Raw genomic sequence first — 17,291 nt, 5'->3', positions numbered from 1 at the left:
AGAGCGCAAACAGCTGCCCCAGCAATGAGGCGTCCCGGCGCTAAGAACCAAGACCTCGGCCTGGGCGGAAGGGGAAGGGAATTACGGGAATAGGTACGTTTTTATTGCCTTCCGGAACGCCGGTAGGCTTTCTATGGAGCGAATAAGTTGCGGCAGATCGTTCCAAAGTTTGGCTCCAAGAAACCTAAAGGAGCGGCCGCCCATGCGGCAAAGTTTTATGCGTGGGACGCATAGTAGGTTTTGGTTGGAAGAGCGCAGGTTACGTGACGGCGCATAGGGGGTAAGAAGAGGTCGAAGCAGTGGAGGGGTATCGAGTTTAATGATTTTGAAGGTCATAATGAGGGTCTTAAATTTGATTCTGGAGTCGACGGGTAGCCAGTGTAGTTTTTGGATGGTCGCTCTAGCTGAACATCTGCGGGGGAGGCCGACTAGAGTTCTAGCCGCGGAATTTTGCACGCGTTGGAGTCGTGATACCTCACTTTTGTTAGCGCCAAGAAGGAGAACATTGGCGTAGTCAAGACGCAAGAGAATGGTGGCTTGAATAATAAGTTGGCGAGTTTTGGCATTGAAGAAGCCTAGTATGTGGCTAAGACTCCTCAGCAGGCCGATGCAAGTGCCAGCAACTTTTTTAGTGTGGGCCTGAAAGTTAAGTGAGGCATCCATTAAAACTCCTAGATTTTTCACTAGGGGTTTGGGAGATGGGATGGTGCCTAGGGAGGACGGCCACCAATGCTCATTCCATAGGCAGGTGTTTTTGCCAAGAAGTAGCACCTCTGTTTTACCAGCATTGAGCTGTAGACAGTTTGTTGTCATCCATTGGGCAACCGCAGATAGACCGTTTTTAAAACTGGAGGATGAAATGGAAGGACCTTCTGTAAGGGCGATGGCCAGCTGTGTATCGTCGGCGTACGATACTAATGTAAGGCCCCACTCTTTGGCCAACGCTGCCAGGGGCTGAACGTAAAGATTAAAAAGGGATGGGCTCAACGCAGAGCCCTGCGGAACTCCCTGTGCAATGGGGTGGGATTTGGATAGAAAGGGGGGGGCAGAGACCCGAAAGGATCTTTCTTTGAGAAAGGATCGGAACCAGTCCAAAGCATGGCCGGATACTCCAAATGTCTCTAAACGATTGAGAAGGATGTCGTGGGATACCGTGTCAAAGGCCGCGCTGAGGTCAAGAAGAATCAGCGCAGCACTTTGACCGGCATCTAAAATCGTTCGGAGATGCTCTGTGGTGGCCAAAAGAGCAGACTCAGTACTATGGCCTGGTCTGAACCCGTTTTGAGATGGGTCCAGGATGTTATTATTGACCATGTGCTGGGATAGAGTAGTGTTCAAAACTTTAGAAGTTTAAACTTCTCTGTCTGGCTCACAGTGCTATACATGGCTCAGGCTCGGAGAGAATCAGGTCTCTTCTGTATGTTTACACCCCCTCGAGAACCCTCCGGTCATCATCTAAGAACATGCTTTCGGTTCCCAGATTTGCTAAGGTGAGATGGAGAGGTAGAGCCTTTTCCACCTTGGCTCCAAAACTTTGGAACTCCCTCCCCCTGGAGCTTTCTAGCCAGTCTTCTTTGGCGGTTTTCAGGAAACATCTGAAGACTTGGCTTTTTTCCCAGGCATACAAGGGATCGAGCTCTTAGCGGTCTTGTGGTCCTGTTATCTGGTAGCTTGGACTTCTCTGTCTGTCTGTTTTTTGCGCCTTGCTGCCCCTTGGGGCTAAGTACGCGCGGTACAAAATGCCATTCATTCATTCATGTTTAAGTGATATAGTCATGCTTCCAAGGCAAGTTCAATTCAGTCTTTTAATCCGTTAGGTAGCCCACAGCAGAAGAACATGCATTTATTTTCTCAACACTACATACAAACACATCAATCTGTCCAAAACGCAGCTATACAGTCCTTACCAGCATGCAAGTCTCCTTCTTGCGCTGTATTTTGATTTGCGACCGCAAGACTGTTGCTGAGGAAGTGCATTGCTAGCTGCTGGAAAGGCCCAGCTAGCCCTTCCATTCCTGGGATGGATGGTGGCATGATGAGGTTGCTGGATGGCATGTCATCGGGCTGCCTCAACACTGCTTCCAAAATCAACTCCACACGGTCCACCTCTAAGCCCCAGTTCTTGGTTTTGCTGTTGATGTCCACCTAAGCAAACAGTGGCAAAGACAAGGAGCTAAATATGGGCGATAAATCAATATTATATGCACTTTTTACTCTGCATGGCAATGTGTGGCACAGTTCCGGCATCAAGATGTCGCACCTGGGTAAAAAATCTATCTAATCCTTTCTCTACAGTGAGCAAGATCTGCTACACTATGTATGCCTTCATGATTTCGAAATGTCAGGAGACTCACTGGTAGACGTACCATATAATTTATCCAACCACCTCCAGTGACTACTGGAGTCACATCTCTCATTCAAAGCTTCATGTACACAGTAGGGGTCTAACTCATTTCATATCATAAACCTCATCAAGAGCAATGGATGCTCCATATAGGCACATTACATGCTTCGGAAACTTCAACATAGTCTAAGTCATTGTCATTTGTGTCACTGGCACAATGCAATTTAATGGCATAACTCACTCAAGTAAGATTCCACTAAACAGCATGAGGTCGGTAACTGGGACAGATTGAGCATCTGTTGACGTGATTAAAATCAGAAACAGTGCAGCAGGCTCTCCTGATGAATAACACTTGACAAAATAAGATTTCTCACAACGTTCCAAAATTAAGTTGACCAGCTTCAATTCATATTCCAATTACAGCCACACAGTGTGTTTGTGAGTATATGGAACTTTTAAATGCTAAGCCATGATCCAGTGCTTGGACAAATTCACCAATGAGAGGCTTTACATGAACTCACCAGCAGCTGGTCACCTAAGCGCAGTTTGTCCATCTGAATCTCACGCAGGTTCTTCTTGATCAGCATGGCAGTCATGAGGTTCTGAGCCGTCATACGTGTAGCGGTGTTCAGGTCCTGAACAGCCATGACTGACAAGACCGGATTCCAAACACGGAACTGAATGTCAGCACCAATGGAGATCACCGCCCTGTCTTTTGAGGTCACCTGTATGGAGACATGAGACACATACTTTGTTAGAACTGCAGACTCTGCTTCAGTTGTAAGGCAGGTTGTGGTTAAGCGTATGGACTTTTCCTGCTTATTAGGAAATGTGGCAAAAGCATAGGGCCAACCACCAATAGAGAATGCTATTGGAATATCTGTTTTGTACCCTGACGAGCATCTTCATTTTACATTAGGCATATATTTGTATAGCGTGTTAATCATCCGTGTGGGGTATAATATTGTCTCTCTGTTCATCTCTAAAGTGTCAAAAATACTTGTACCAGTCGTACTCTTAAAAATGATACCTAGGAAGGGAGGATTCCGTCACTCTAATAAAACCACCTCAGCCGTGTTTCAACATAAACCCCTTTGGTGCATAGGACTCAAACCCTGTGCGAACTTGTTGACATACTATCCCACATCCATTGAGAAGGGAGCGCATGCAGTCTACTTCCTGTGATATAGAAAACCTTGCCCCACACTGTGAAGAGTACAGAATTACATTTAGGTACCACTCACCTTACATGGTGGGACACTGAAGGCTTTTGTCCGCAGGTCCACCCGCTGCCATTGATCAATGAAGGGTAACAGCAGGATGACACCAGGCCCCCGGGGAGCCTTAATACGTCCGAGACGGAAGAGAACCACTCGCTCATAATTGGGAACTGTCTGGAAATAAAACACATACAATCAGTTTAGAAGCATTTTTCAGCCCTAGTGTGAGCTGTACTGACTGCTTCACCACCTGTTTATTTATTCTATCTTCATATACAAGTTCCCACATACCACATCACACGAGCTTCTGTCCAAGTCACTTTGTTTATGGCCAGATCTATCAAGTCATGGGAAAAACTGACCAAACTACTCTTTGATAGTGTTCATACTTGCTGTGTTGCCATAAATACATGCAGTAACAATTCAAAGCCCCATATGAAAATATGCTAACTCCAGGACAGCCTAAGGGGCTCCAAGAACTTCTAGAGTGGGTGAATACAATTGATAAAAAATGTATTGGTTCCTGAGTGTTGACAATGCAAATACCAAAACAAGCCATTGTCTTTTTTATCAGAATCACTAGGGCTACTTTTCTGAACTGGTAGCAGAGATCCAACCACCACTGGGCGCAACATGCTTTTAAACAAATGGAATCTACCAGTTTTCGAGTGTAAGGCAATCAAAAACAGAAAACTGGCTGAAGAAGATATTGGTCAGGGTCAATGAACCAAAATTTAGTTTCTTTGGAAGAAACAGCTTCTCAGTATTTGAGTCCAGAATCTAAACAAAAACTTCGTTTTCACAGTCTGCACACTGTACATTTTGTCTACTATGTGACAAAGAGCAGTTTCATGGCTTTGCATCAAGATACTGCTGTTGTCTCTACATTGCGTTAAGGTTGCAGCAATGTTGTACAGCTGATGGTAGAGATTAAATAGGTTTCTGTTGTCATAGTATTATATATTAAAATCTAAAATGCTGTATCTCTAAACTATTGGTGCAGGATTGATTATTTAGTTGGCTATAACAGAGGTCAGTTGGACTGACCTTTCCAATGACGTTTTTGTAGGTCTCGATGATGTAAACAGGTAGGATTAGGAAATATAGGTTGCCTAGCCAAGATAGAGTGATAAATTTGAATGGCCAATGACCAACTGACAAGCAGAGACTAGGCAAAGAATGCGGTGATGCCCTGTGCCTACCGTCCACATTGTACAGCCAAACAGACATGCTCTGAGTGTTGGAAGGGTGAATGGTATGCCCTGCATTGCGGGCGCAATATGCACAAGTAGGGGCTGTGTGTCTTCAAATCAGATCTTGAGCAGGAGACTAAACCCAGAGCATGGCAAAAGTTATGCCCTCCAACCAAACCCTAATGCACATTTTCAAAGGTTGTGATCAGTGGCTTTGGAGACACAGGAACTTGGCAAAGGACATGGCAAATAAACATTCCCTGTGCCCATTGCCGACTAAAACATGGTCAAAGGCCTGCCATGCGGTCCGGGACTAGGCATTGGTTTTGGTCCAAAACCACATACTGTGGTGAATGCCCATTACACAAGTGTTTAGGCTGAGCTTAGGGTTTTTTGTGGAAAGGAAAGAAGGTGTAGGTTTGTGTTGGACAGGCCACATGAAGGGCTCGCTCCCTCCCCGCATGACAGAGCCAGGACACCGGCTCTCCAGGTGCTACCCACAGAAGCAACCCACACTCCGTCCCCTACGGGACTCCTACCCCCGAACATCTCTGTATCACGGGCCCGGGCCACCGTCAGCACCATTGCCCAGCCCGGCCGCCATCTTGGACACTGCACCACGAGGCCGCATGGCCTCAGCTCGACCCCAACCCTGGGCCTGGCCAGGCCCCGACATCCCGGCACCACCATCCACCCAGGAGGTGAACGGACCACTTGGCAGGTCAATGGGAGAAAGAAGTGTCGATGGCTCTCCCCCGCCAGGTGCCGATCGCCCCCAGCCTCCCCGGGCGCTGGCTCCACCCCCCTGCTGGGTGTCTGGACTCCCTCATCCCGGACCTCCCGACCTCCAAGTGCGAGGGTCCGGACATCAAAGGCCGCCAGACCTATAACTGGGGCAGCTCCAGAGCAGGAAGGAGTTGTATCCTGGAGTCGAGAGACACCGAGAAGAACTCATCCTTGACGGACTGCTGGCGCTGCCGCAGCCCTGCCTTGTGAACTGTCGTCTTGTCCGCTGGTGCTGCCGCAGCCTTCTGCAACCTTCATCCTCGCCGGGACCTGCTGGCGCTGCCGCGGCCCGTTGTAACCACCATCTTCGTCGGGACCTGCTGGCGCTGCCGCGGACCGTTGCCACCTTCGATCTCCCCGGGACCTGCTGGCGCTGCCGCGGCCCGTCCTCCTAGAACGCCGAGCTCGAGGATTGTGAGCTACCCATCATCTCATCGCAACTACCATATTGGTAATAAGACTGTCCCGCTACCCCCTTTCCCATCCAAGAGACTAGAATCGAGGGGACCCCTGAGTCCAGACCTCCTTGTACCATTCTACCGTACCTCAAGATTGCTTATAAAGAACGTTAAATCTTATCTTTGTGTGGTGTCCATCTGTGGGGGGGAAGTTACTTGTCTGTACGATCGCTGGAGACGGCTCTCCCCGGAGACCTCTCCCCTTGTCCTCGGCCGACCCTTCAGGTCCCGTCTAACATTGGTGGCCAGCGGCGCGATCCGAACCAACGCGTAATCGTACAGAAAGCAGCTCACCCCACGTCTAAACCACAATGTCGACCCAAGAGAGCGGGTCTACGGAGAAATTCCAAATGGAAAAACTGGAGGAGTACAACCATCGAGAATTAAAACAATTTTGTATGGAACTGAGCACAAAAGATGACTTTAAACACGCCCTAGAATCATGGGCAGAAGCAAATACCGCCGGTCCCCGGGACCAACGCATCGAAGCACCAGAGACTAGCACCACTCCTTCCGAAGAAAGGAGAACGGGTCTCTCCCGGGAAGAGATCCAGGAGCGAGAAAAAAGCAGACTGCACAAATTAGAGTTGGCACGGCTCAAAATGGATGGAGAACTAAAACTAGCAGAACAAAAATTGAACCTAGAACACTTACGGCTCCGAGAAGAGCGGGAAGAAAAGCAAAGACAAAGAGAGCTCGAAGAAAAAAGGCTGGCATTCGAACACGAGCGCAAACTAGCAGAGATAGAACTACGAAAGCAAAACAAAGACCTGGGGATGCCCGAGCCACCGCGCACCCCAGGAGCTACAGAACCAAAGGTCCACATTCCCAAAGATGTCGTCCGAGAGTATTACCGAAACGACGACATACAGCAGTGGTTCAAGGCCTACGAGATCGCCATGACCTCCCACCGGATCGATCGAAGTGACTGGGGAGCCAGTCTATGGGGGAGGTTCGTCAATGAAGGCCGTGATGCCCTGTTACAGCTCCCGGACCATCAAATGACGTCCTATGATCACATGAAGGCCGCCCTCCTCACTCGATATGGGCTGACACCCGAAATGTACCGCCAGAGGTTCCGCGACTGCACCCGTATCCCGGGTACAACTTGGGTGGAATATGTAAACTATTTCAGCCGAGCCCTTGAGGGATGGATCAAGGGGAGCCACGTAACGACCAGCTTTTTAACCTCGTCGTATGGGAGCACCTCTCCAACAACTGCTTTGTCGAGCTCAGGCAGCACCTCCTCGACAGTAAATTGACTGATCCACGGCAGCTCGCCGCCGAGGCTGACCGATGGGAAAGCACCCGAGTGGGCCGGGGTGGGCCGAACGAGCAGAACAGGAACAACCAAGGCCATCACCGTCCCCGAGGAGGAGGAGGAGGCCAGGGCCGGGGGAAAGACGCCGTCCCGGCCGCTCTCGCTACCAGCACCCCGCTCCTGGCGGGCCGGGGCAACCCCCCGATGCGCTCGGGATTCAGAGCCAATGTCACTTGTCATCGGTGCCAGCGAGTCGGTCACTACGCCAATGACCTGAACTGCCCACAGAACCAGACTCCGAGGCCCCGCCAGGTAGCTGCCGCCGCTCTAGGAGAAGAGCAAGTCTCCGAAGAGCATGAAGAATACGAACAAGAGCAACAAGAGTGGGAACTGGCCGCCATGGTCCTGGCGTGCCTAGGGGGAAGAGACATGATCCCGCGGGCTCCCCTACCCGCCAACACCAGAAAATACAGTCAGTGGGTGAACATAAATGGGCGCAAGGCTGAAGCCCTACGTGACACGGGGGCCAGTGTGACGGCCGTCCGCTGTCACCTGGTGACCCCAGAACAAATCCTACCGAACGTTCTCTGCCCCGTCCGTTCAGCCGACAATTCGGAGAGCCTGTGTCGGATGGCCTGCGTCCCCTTCGAGTGGGGAGGAGTATCCGGCCTGCTGAAGGTGACGGTCCGCGATGATGCCCCCGTGGACTGTCTCCTGGGGAACGATCTCGAGAGTTCCCCGTGGGCCGCCGTGGAAAGAAGAGAGCACCTGGGGATGTTGGGCCTCCCGGACTGGGCGTGCGTAACCACCAGGTCCATGGCGGCCCGCGCCATCCCCCGACCCGAAGAACCCGAATGGCCAGCACCTCCTCCCCCGATCGCCCCAGTGGGGGACGCCGACCACGCCGACCCCCCGGAACAAACCCAAGAAGAACTCGCTCAGCCCCAGGACCTCCCAGACCTGGCCCAGTGGCGTCAAGAAGGGGGACCCACCCAGGAACAATTCCGTCAAGAGCAAAAGACATGTCCCTCCCTCGAGGGACTACGACAGCAAGCACTCGCCCAGAGCGCGGGAGATACCGCCGGGGCCCACTGGATCTATTGGGACAATGATCTATTGTACAGCGAACAAAGAATCGCCGAGTTGGGGGCCAGTCGAGTGTTGGTGGTGCCCCTCCGTTTTAGAGACTCCCTGTTGAACTTGGCCCACGACGTCCCCCTGGCCGGACACTTGGGTCAGGACAAAACCTACAACCGCCTGGTGACCCACTTTTACTGGCCCAAAATGAGAAATGACGTACTCAACCACTGCCGGTCCTGTCCCACTTGTCAGGCAAGCAGGAAGAGCGGCCGCAAACACAAGGCACCCCTGCAACCCTTCCCGTGGTTACCACCCCGTTTGAAAAGGTGGGAATAGACATTGTGGGGCCCCTGGACCCCCGAACAGCACAAGGGCATCGATTCATCCTGGTACTGGTGGACCACGCCACCCGCTATCCCGAGGCCATCCCCCTTCGAACTGTAACAGCACCGGTGGTCGGCCGAGCCTTAATGGGGATCTTCTCCCGGGTGGGCTTCCCCCGGGAAGTCGTCAGCGACAGAGGCACGAACTTTATTTCAAAATACATGAAATCCCTCTGGCAGCAGTGCGGGGTCACCTACCGATTCACAACCCCCTATCACCCGCAAGGAAACGGACTGGTTTAGCGGTTCAACCGCACACTCAAGGGAATGATTATGGGGTTGGAAGAGCCCCTCCGCCGCCAGTGGGATGTGCTACTCCCGTGCCTCCTCTTCGCCTACCGAGAAGTCCCTCAGAAGTCCCTCGGCTTCAGCCCCTTCGAACTCTTGTACGGACACCCTGTTCGAGGGCCCCTCAGCCTAGTCAAGGAAGGTTGGGAGATGGCCCCCCTGAAAACCCCTCCAGACGTCTACAAGTACCTCCTGACCCTCCGCAATCAGACCAGGCGATTCCGAGAGATCGCCAAAGCCAATTTTGAAGCCAGTCAGGAGGACATGAAGAAATGGTACGATCAGAACGCCTCCTCCATAGAGTTCGTACCTGGCCAGCAAGTATGCGTGATGTCCCCCACCGAACCTTGTGCCTTGCAGGATAAGTGGACGGGGCCCTTCAAGGTGATCGAGCGCAAGAGCCCCGTCACCTATCTCATCGACATGGAATCTCCCCGGAACCCCCTCCGGGTCCTCCACGCCAACAGACTCAAACCCCACTTTGTGCGCTCGGAGCTCAGCCTACTGATGGCTACAGACAGTGGAGCGGAAGAAGACTCCGAGCCCCTCCCTGACCTACTGAGGACCCGTGAGAAAGATGGTTCAGTAGACGGGGTCCGACTCTCAGATGCCCTAACCTCGGAGCAGCGCCAAGACTGTCGGGCTCTCCTGCTGTAATTCGCAGCCCTATTTTCCCTCACCCCAGGGGTCACCCCCTGGTGCTTGCACAACGTGGACACTGGGGACAGTCCCCCCATCAGACATCGGGCGTACCGCGTGCCAGATCGGGTACGTGCCTGCATCCAAGAAGAAGTGTCGAAAATGCTCACACTCGGAGTCATCGAACCCTCGGACAGCCCCTGGGCCAGCCCAGTCGTACTGGTCCCCAAAGCTGCTGCCCCCGGCACCACCCCTGAGCTCCGATTCTGCGTTGACTATCGGGGTCTGAACGCTGTCACCCGGACCGACGCTCACCCCATTCCCCGAGCCGATGAACTGATCGACCGCATGGGGGCTGCCCGCTACCTTAGCATCTTCGACCTGACAGCGGGCTACTGGCAGATCGGCCTCACCCCCAGGGCGCAAGAACGGTCCGCTTTCTTCACCCCGGATGGTCACTACCATTTCAAAGTGATGCCATTCGGCATGAAAAACGCTCCAGCAACCTTTCAACGCCTGGTGAACCAGGTATTGGCGGGCCTCGAAGAGTTCAGCGACGCCTACCTGGACGATATCGCGGTTTACAGCCGCCACTGGTCAGACCACCTCCGCCACCTCCGAGAGGTCCTGCAGGCCCTCCAACAGGCCGGCCTCACAATCAAGGCCAGCAAATGCCAGATTGGCCAGGGGTCCGTGACCTACCTCGGACACCAAGTGGGGAGCGGTCTGGTGGCCCCCCTCCAACTCAAGATCGCTGCCATCCAGTCCTGGCAGCCACCCGTAACGCAAACCGAGGTCCGGGCCTTCTTGGGGCTCACCGGATACTACCGGCGGTTTGTGAAGGACTATGGCAGCAGTGTGGGGCCCCTCACAGCACTTACATCCAAGAACCAGCCAAAAAGAGTCGACTGGACTCCCGACTGTCAAGCGGCCTTCGAGAAGTTGAAGGTCGCCATGTGCACCGCCCCGGTACTCCAGGCTCCCGACTACAGCCGGGAGTTCATCGTTCAGACTGATGCCTCCGACCATGGCATTGGGGCCGTCCTCTCCCAACTGAACCCCGAGGGAGTCGACCAACCAGTGGCCTTCATCAGCAGACGTCTGTTGGCCCGAGAACAGCGCTGGAGCACCATCGAGAGGGAGGCCTTCGCAGTAGTATGGGCCCTCAAGAAGCTCCGGCCCTACCTCTTCGGTACCCACTTTCGGGTGCAAACAGATCATCGCCCCCTGCAATGGCTAATGCAGATGCGGGGGGAAAATCCCAAGCTCTTGCGATGGTCCATCTCCCTGCAGGGGATGGACTTCACTGTGGAGCACCGCCCTGGCCAGGATCACGCCAACGCGGATGGCCTGTCATGCTTTTTCCGCCTCGACGAGGAGAGTCCCCAAGAGGATGGGTGACTCTCCCCGCCTTCAGCTGGGGGGGACGCATGTTGGACAGGCCACATGAAGGGCTCGCTCCCTCCCCGCATGACAGAGCCAGGACACCGGCTCTCCAGGTGCTACCCACAGAAGCAACCCACACTCCGTCCCCTACGGGACTCCTACCCCCGGACATCTCTGTATCACGGGCCCGGGCCACCGTCAGCACCATTGCCCAGCCCGGCCGCCATCTTGGACACTGCACCAGGAGGCCGCATGGCCTCAGCTCGACCCCAACCCTGGGCCTGGCCAGGCCCCGACATCCCGGCACCACCATCCACCCAGGAGGTGAACGGACCACTTGGCAGGTCAATGGGAGAAAGAAGTGTCGATGGCTCTCCCCCGCCAGGTGCCGATCGCCCCCAGCCTCCACGGGCGCTGGCTCCACCCCCCTGCTGGGTGTCTGGACTCCCTCATCCCGGACCTCCCGACCTCCAAGTGCGAGGGTCCGGACATCAAAGGCCGCCAGACCTATAACTGGGGCAGCTCCAGAGCAGGAAGGAGTTGTATCCTGGAGTCGAGAGACACCGAGAAGAACTCATCCTTGACGGACTGCTGGCGCTGCCGCAGCCCTGCCTTGTGAACTGTCGTCTTGTCCGCTGGCGCTGCAGCGGCCTTCTGCAACCTTCATCCTCGCCGGGACCTGCTGGCGCTGCCGCGGCCCGTTGTAACCACCATCTTCGTCGGGACCTGCTGGCGCTGCCGCGGACCGTTGCCACCTTCGATCTCCCCGGGACCTGCTGGCGCTGCCGCGGCCCGTCCTCCTAGAACGCCGAGCTCGAGGATTGTGAGCTACCCATCATCTCATCGCAACTACCATATTGGTAATAAGACTGTCCCGCTACCCCCTCTCCCATCCAAGAGACTAGAATTGAGGGGACCCCTGAGTCCAGACCTCCTTGTACCATTCTACCGTACCTCAAGATTGCTTATAAAGAACGTTAAATCTTATCTTTGTGTGGTGTCCATCTGTGGGGGGGAAGTTACTTGTCTGTACGATCGCTGGAGACGGCTCTCCCCGGAGACCTCTCCCCTTGTCCTCGGCCGACCCTTCAGGTCCCGTCTAACAGTTTGCCTAGTGTCAAAGCATAAAAACAAAAACAGTGCATAGTGGCCACCGTTTTTGGGCATGGGTATCACATATACGTCCACACTACAGAACCTGTGGCTGTTGCAGACACCCAAAGGCGTTACCTATCCTGTGATGCTCTGGAGGATGAGGGACTGGTAGCAAACATGTCCAAAGCCAATGCCCTGCATCCTATGCCACTGTATATTGGCAAAAACATGCACAGTGGTTCTAAGTACAGAGACAGGGTATATACATTTACAAAAAGCTTTGATATTCACTTATACGTTAGTTAAGGTTGTTTAGGAAGCATTCAAGAGACCTAAAACAAAAATACCTTACAGCTACTGCGATGCTGCTTGCATGACACAACACCTGCCCATATTACAAAATCACCAGGTAATCGGGCTCTACAAACTTAACGCTGCCCCAATGCACTGCTCATGAACTCAAACATGGTGTTAGAAAAGACATTTCAAATCACATTACTGGTTGAACACATATCCCATCATGAATGACATCACTAAACCTGCTGAATATGTTGCCAACGGTGTGACTATTACCCAAATTGGCACTAGAAGTAACTTTGTTAAGACCTTTTTTCAAGCTCGTGGTCAAAGCCAATATAGTTTATGGGCTGAGCCCAAGACATGGACTAAGGCCAGTCATATTTTGATTGTAAAGTAATAGCCCTAATTGAACATCTTAGTACCACGATAATTGAAGCAGCGAAGCCTGACCAACATTGCCCCAGCATGTAATGTTCTATACTAATCCATTTTCTACAATACCCCAGAATGTAAATCTCGTAGGCCAGAATGCACAATGTCCCTTTATGTAAAGCAGCATTCTTAGGACAGTATCCACAATGTCCAAGTATGTGAAGCACCATCTCAGGCCCTCTCTGCAATGTTCCAGTATGTAATGCTCTACTCCCTAACCAGTCTCCATACTGGGCTTTCATGTAGAGTAACAAAGCTAGGCCAGCATTCACAAACTACAAGTACAAAACGCAACATCCTGAGGCCGGTATCGCAAATCACCAGTGTGTAAATATCATGCTTAAATAGCACTGTGGTTGTAGGTGGCGGACACCAACACTTACTTTCGGACTTGGGATTTATTTTTCATTAACAAACTTTGATCCAGAGAAAAAGAGAAAAGTTCGGAAAAGAGAGTACAAAGGAGGAAGAGAAATATAGGAAAACAAATGGAGAAAACAACAGCTAAAAATAACCTACAGCAGTGAGATAAAGAGATAGGAAGTGTAGGATGATGGAGGAAAGAGGCATGAGATAGAAACAAGAATAGGCAGCCTTGGCATTCAGCATCCAAGACTGGCAGCCTTGGTATTCTGCGAACACAGCAGTATTTTCCATCACCCTAAACTTCCCATCTCTTTATTTCACAGGACCACAGGTTGGGCAAGTAGGCTAGAGCAGTACTTAGCAAACATCAATCCACACATTGGACTGCGCCTGCTCCATTCTTTCTTCCCAGGCTGGGCCTCCAATGTCCAGGAATAGTGTACGCTGTAAGCAAGTGAGAAATAGGCGAGAGAAACAACCACTATTTGAGGATTACGTTCAGAAATGGACAAGCAGCCCCTGTGGCCCGAAAGCAGCCTCCCGCAAACTGGAAAATTCCTGGTAGTCCAGTCCACCGTGGTCACTAATGATATGATTCATCTTGCAAACAGTGGTGACTTGTGATGTCATATGATATTACGTGAGAAGTCATGAGTAGAGATGGCACAAGTAAATTCCTCGCTCTTGTTAACCAATGTCATAAAAAACCCTAGGGGCCAGATGTATCAAACAGTTCTACCCATTCTGTGTCAATGGGAAATTGTCTTCAACTCAAACTCATCTTGTGAAACAACTGTTTAAGGAAGTTAGTTCTGTACTAAGATCAGTAAGCATGCAGCATCATACATAAACAAAAAAAATGCTGTTATAAAACCTTAATTGAACTGAAGTGTTGGATATGCCCGCCCCCCAAAAAATCGCAGAAATGTATGTGTTATGGTGAACTTTGCAACCATAACACTCCGTGCCCTACTTATGACCACACAATCTCATGTATGAGATTGTAAATAGCAACACATTTTGTCCGTGCGTGCAGTTACAACAACCTTTCTATCTACATAAACAGATGACATCAGAAAACACATTGATGACATCAGCGAAGCCCAGTAGAATCAACAGATTGACAATTACATTTTCCTACCCTTTGGTTTGGAGGTCTTTTTATGCGCGGGCCCTTATTTTTATGCTCAATACAAGTTTCAGGACTAGCTCCATAACGTAACGCTTCTCTCTACAGAATCAAACTTGGACAATCTGGGTTGTCTTACTCAATGTCTTACTTATCGAAACCAAAGATGACAAACCCCTGAGATATCACCTAAGGCATTGTTTTCCATTAATGGCACTAATACACTTTTTAATTACATTGTATTTGATTACTTTTCATATGGCCACTGCTCACATTTATCCCATCGCATCTAGCGGTAATTAGTCCCCTTAATCTAAAGGTATCATTCCGCTCATAATATGACAATGTTATTTCATGATTTTTCTTACACTACTGTGGGAAACATTTTGAGTGCAAACCAAATTAAATTGTAATCTTTCCATTCTCATTGTAATAGTTATGTAACTTTTGAGCATTAGCAATGAATAAACCATTGCCATACAAAACATTACAATGAAAATAACTTCTAGTGATAGTACATGGAACTGTTGAAGCCAGTGTACAATTGGTTGTCACGTGCCGAGGCTGCACAAAGAGCCAACAGAGCATTACCAAAATGCGTGCCCTGTGGGTGCTGGGGCAGTGGGACTGTCTACAGCCAAAGACTGAGCCCTGAAGGTTCTTGGGGCAGGTGAAGAAGGTGCAGAGGTATGCCACTGTATTCAAAGTACTGCTTATAATGGACACATGGAAGAGGAAATTCTTTGAAATTACAAATATGATGGCTGAATTATTGAGAATTAAAACCCAATTATAACATCTTTTGTTTTGTTAATCTAATTAAACTGCTGCTTATTGACTATTCAGACCCACATTTCTGTCGTTTTGCAAACTGTACTATGGATCACTACACTCTCCGATGGGGTATTTATATTGTTACAGGCATGATGTGAGGTTTGTGGAGCTCTCTTAATCGATTCGGCCTGACACTAAAATGGCGACGACGTGAGTGACGCGAGTGCGGTGGGATCTATCTTGCCAGCTTTGAGGGTGCTGACTTAGGCAAGAGAGAAGCTTGTTCGTCTGTTTGGCTGTAGTGAGGGCAACTGTACGGAGCATTTCGAAGCGGGGGCCTTTCAAGCTTCTGTTGGCTTATAGCTGGTCAGTGCCTGACTTTGCTATGGTGGCCATGTGAGGACGTCCTAGATCGGCTATTTCTGCTGGGAGTGCTGTGTAGTGAATTTCAAGTGCGTGTTCAGAGCTTGTGTTGCTACGTTTGCTCTATATGTGAAGCGCTTTGTTGCACGTCGATTTTTGCTATCATGACAGACCTTTGTTAAGGGTCATTGTTCTCAAGCTGGTGCCGGAACCTCGATCCACAATACTTTTGAAGGATTATGAGATAGTTTGATCTGCAGTAGGGTCAGATGTGGTAGGATATAATTTTCCTTCCTTTAAAGTACCAGCATATCTCAGTCAGCCAGCCATTTGTGAATTCGTAGTTCTTTTCTGTGGGCTCAAAGTTCATACATTTCTATTACAAAATTATTTACCTGTAAATGATCCATCAGCCCCAATGCTGCCTGACCCTATGATGGCGTCCGCCACCCGCGCTATTTAAATCAGCGCAGTAACGGCGCCCAACTCACAATGCACATCGTCGCTTCGGCTAGGGAGCTGGTTGATGGCCCGTGCCGTTGAATCGTGGGCCTGTGCTATCGCTGCCCTGAGGAGCACCCGGCGCTCAGCTGAACCTTCACCGTCCACAGTGAGTACCTGTTACACCTTCAGATTCCAGGCCCAACGACCTGCTGGACCTAGGAACACGTCTCCTGCTGGAAAGGCTACCGTGATTTCTTGGCTTCCCTCCCATCTGCCTCTCACAATGCTTGTATCTCAGGCGGAGGTGGAGTTTGCTGTAGTGCCTGTCCCCAAGATGGCGACTGGGGCCAGCCCTGACTACGCCGCGGGGTACTCCTGAGGCACCGGGGCACTCCCAAACCGACCCTGCTACTGCTCACTCTCCATGTCATTTGACTCGGAGATCTTCCCATCGGCAGCTGAGACCTTGACATTTTGACTGACGCCTGGTGGAACTACCTCGTGAGCTAAAGAGGAAATGGGCTATGGATTTCCTTCCTTGACCATCATCTACACAGCCAGTCTTTGGGAAAACTCTCCTGCGTCTCTCTACTGGACTTTTCTCCCTTCTCCTCTTCTCCATACCCTCTACTACCCTCCTCTCTACTCTTTTCCTCTTTCCAGCTATTGACTTTTGCCCTCACCCATCCTTGCTCTTCGTTCCCACCCGGTCTATCCACTGTACTTTCTTCTGTGAACTTTCCCTCATCAGTTGAGACCTAGCTATATGACTGATGCTCGATGGAGCTACCTGATTAGCTATTGGGGAGACGGGCTGTGGATTCCCTCCTCGGACGTCACTTACTCAGTCGGTCTTTGGGCAGACTTCATTTCGTCTCTCCTGCCCTCTTTTCCCCCTTCCTCCCCTTCACACTCCCCCCCCTCCCCTCTAGTTGTCTCACCTTTCTTTCCTCTCTCAATTTGTTGCTTAATTTTTGACGCAATGTGTATTTGTTTTTATTCTCTGCAACAGTGTGTAGCCTAATGTAAAGTGCTCTTATACCTAAGGGTCTAGCCAGCACTATATAGAACTCATAATAACGTTCCTCTGAATTTCTGATTGACCTCTGACGATGCACCCTGGGCAGTTAACAAAACTGTTTCTACTCACCTCGATGCACGAGCAACCTTGGCTGATGCCCGGTTGAGCTGTCATATGCAGCTAAAGAGGAGTCTGGCCCTGGTTTCACCCCCTCGGCCGCACCTACCCAGCCGGACATCTGACATTATTTTCCTCGTTTTTCCCATTGTGTATTCCCTCCTTCCCTCTCCTCCTCCCCCTGTGACTGTTTGATTTAAGTGATGTAACTA

General features: G+C 51.0%; 1 protein-coding gene across 2 annotated transcripts in view; it reads right to left on the bottom strand.

The window, feature by feature from the left end:
• The window catches only part of STOML1 (stomatin like 1), a 116,353-nt gene that overhangs the window by 57,403 nt on the left and 41,659 nt on the right, over window positions 1-17,291 (bottom strand). For both annotated transcript variants that reach the window (XM_086959269.1, XM_086959270.1), the window contains exons 4-6: window positions 3,589-3,738; window positions 2,866-3,069; window positions 1,908-2,145 (exon numbers count right to left, since the gene is read on the bottom strand). In XM_086959269.1, the coding sequence (XP_086815395.1) occupies window positions 1,908-2,145; window positions 2,866-3,069; window positions 3,589-3,738 (592 nt within the window). The remainder of the gene's footprint in view (window positions 1-1,907; window positions 2,146-2,865; window positions 3,070-3,588; window positions 3,739-17,291) is intronic.

The sequence above is a fragment of the Lissotriton vulgaris genome, chromosome 2_2, assembly GCF_964263255.1.
Source record: "Lissotriton vulgaris chromosome 2_2, aLisVul1.2, whole genome shotgun sequence".
Classification (NCBI taxonomy): Eukaryota; Metazoa; Chordata; class Amphibia; order Caudata; family Salamandridae; genus Lissotriton; species Lissotriton vulgaris.
This window is presented reverse-complemented; position numbering and strand designations above follow the sequence as displayed.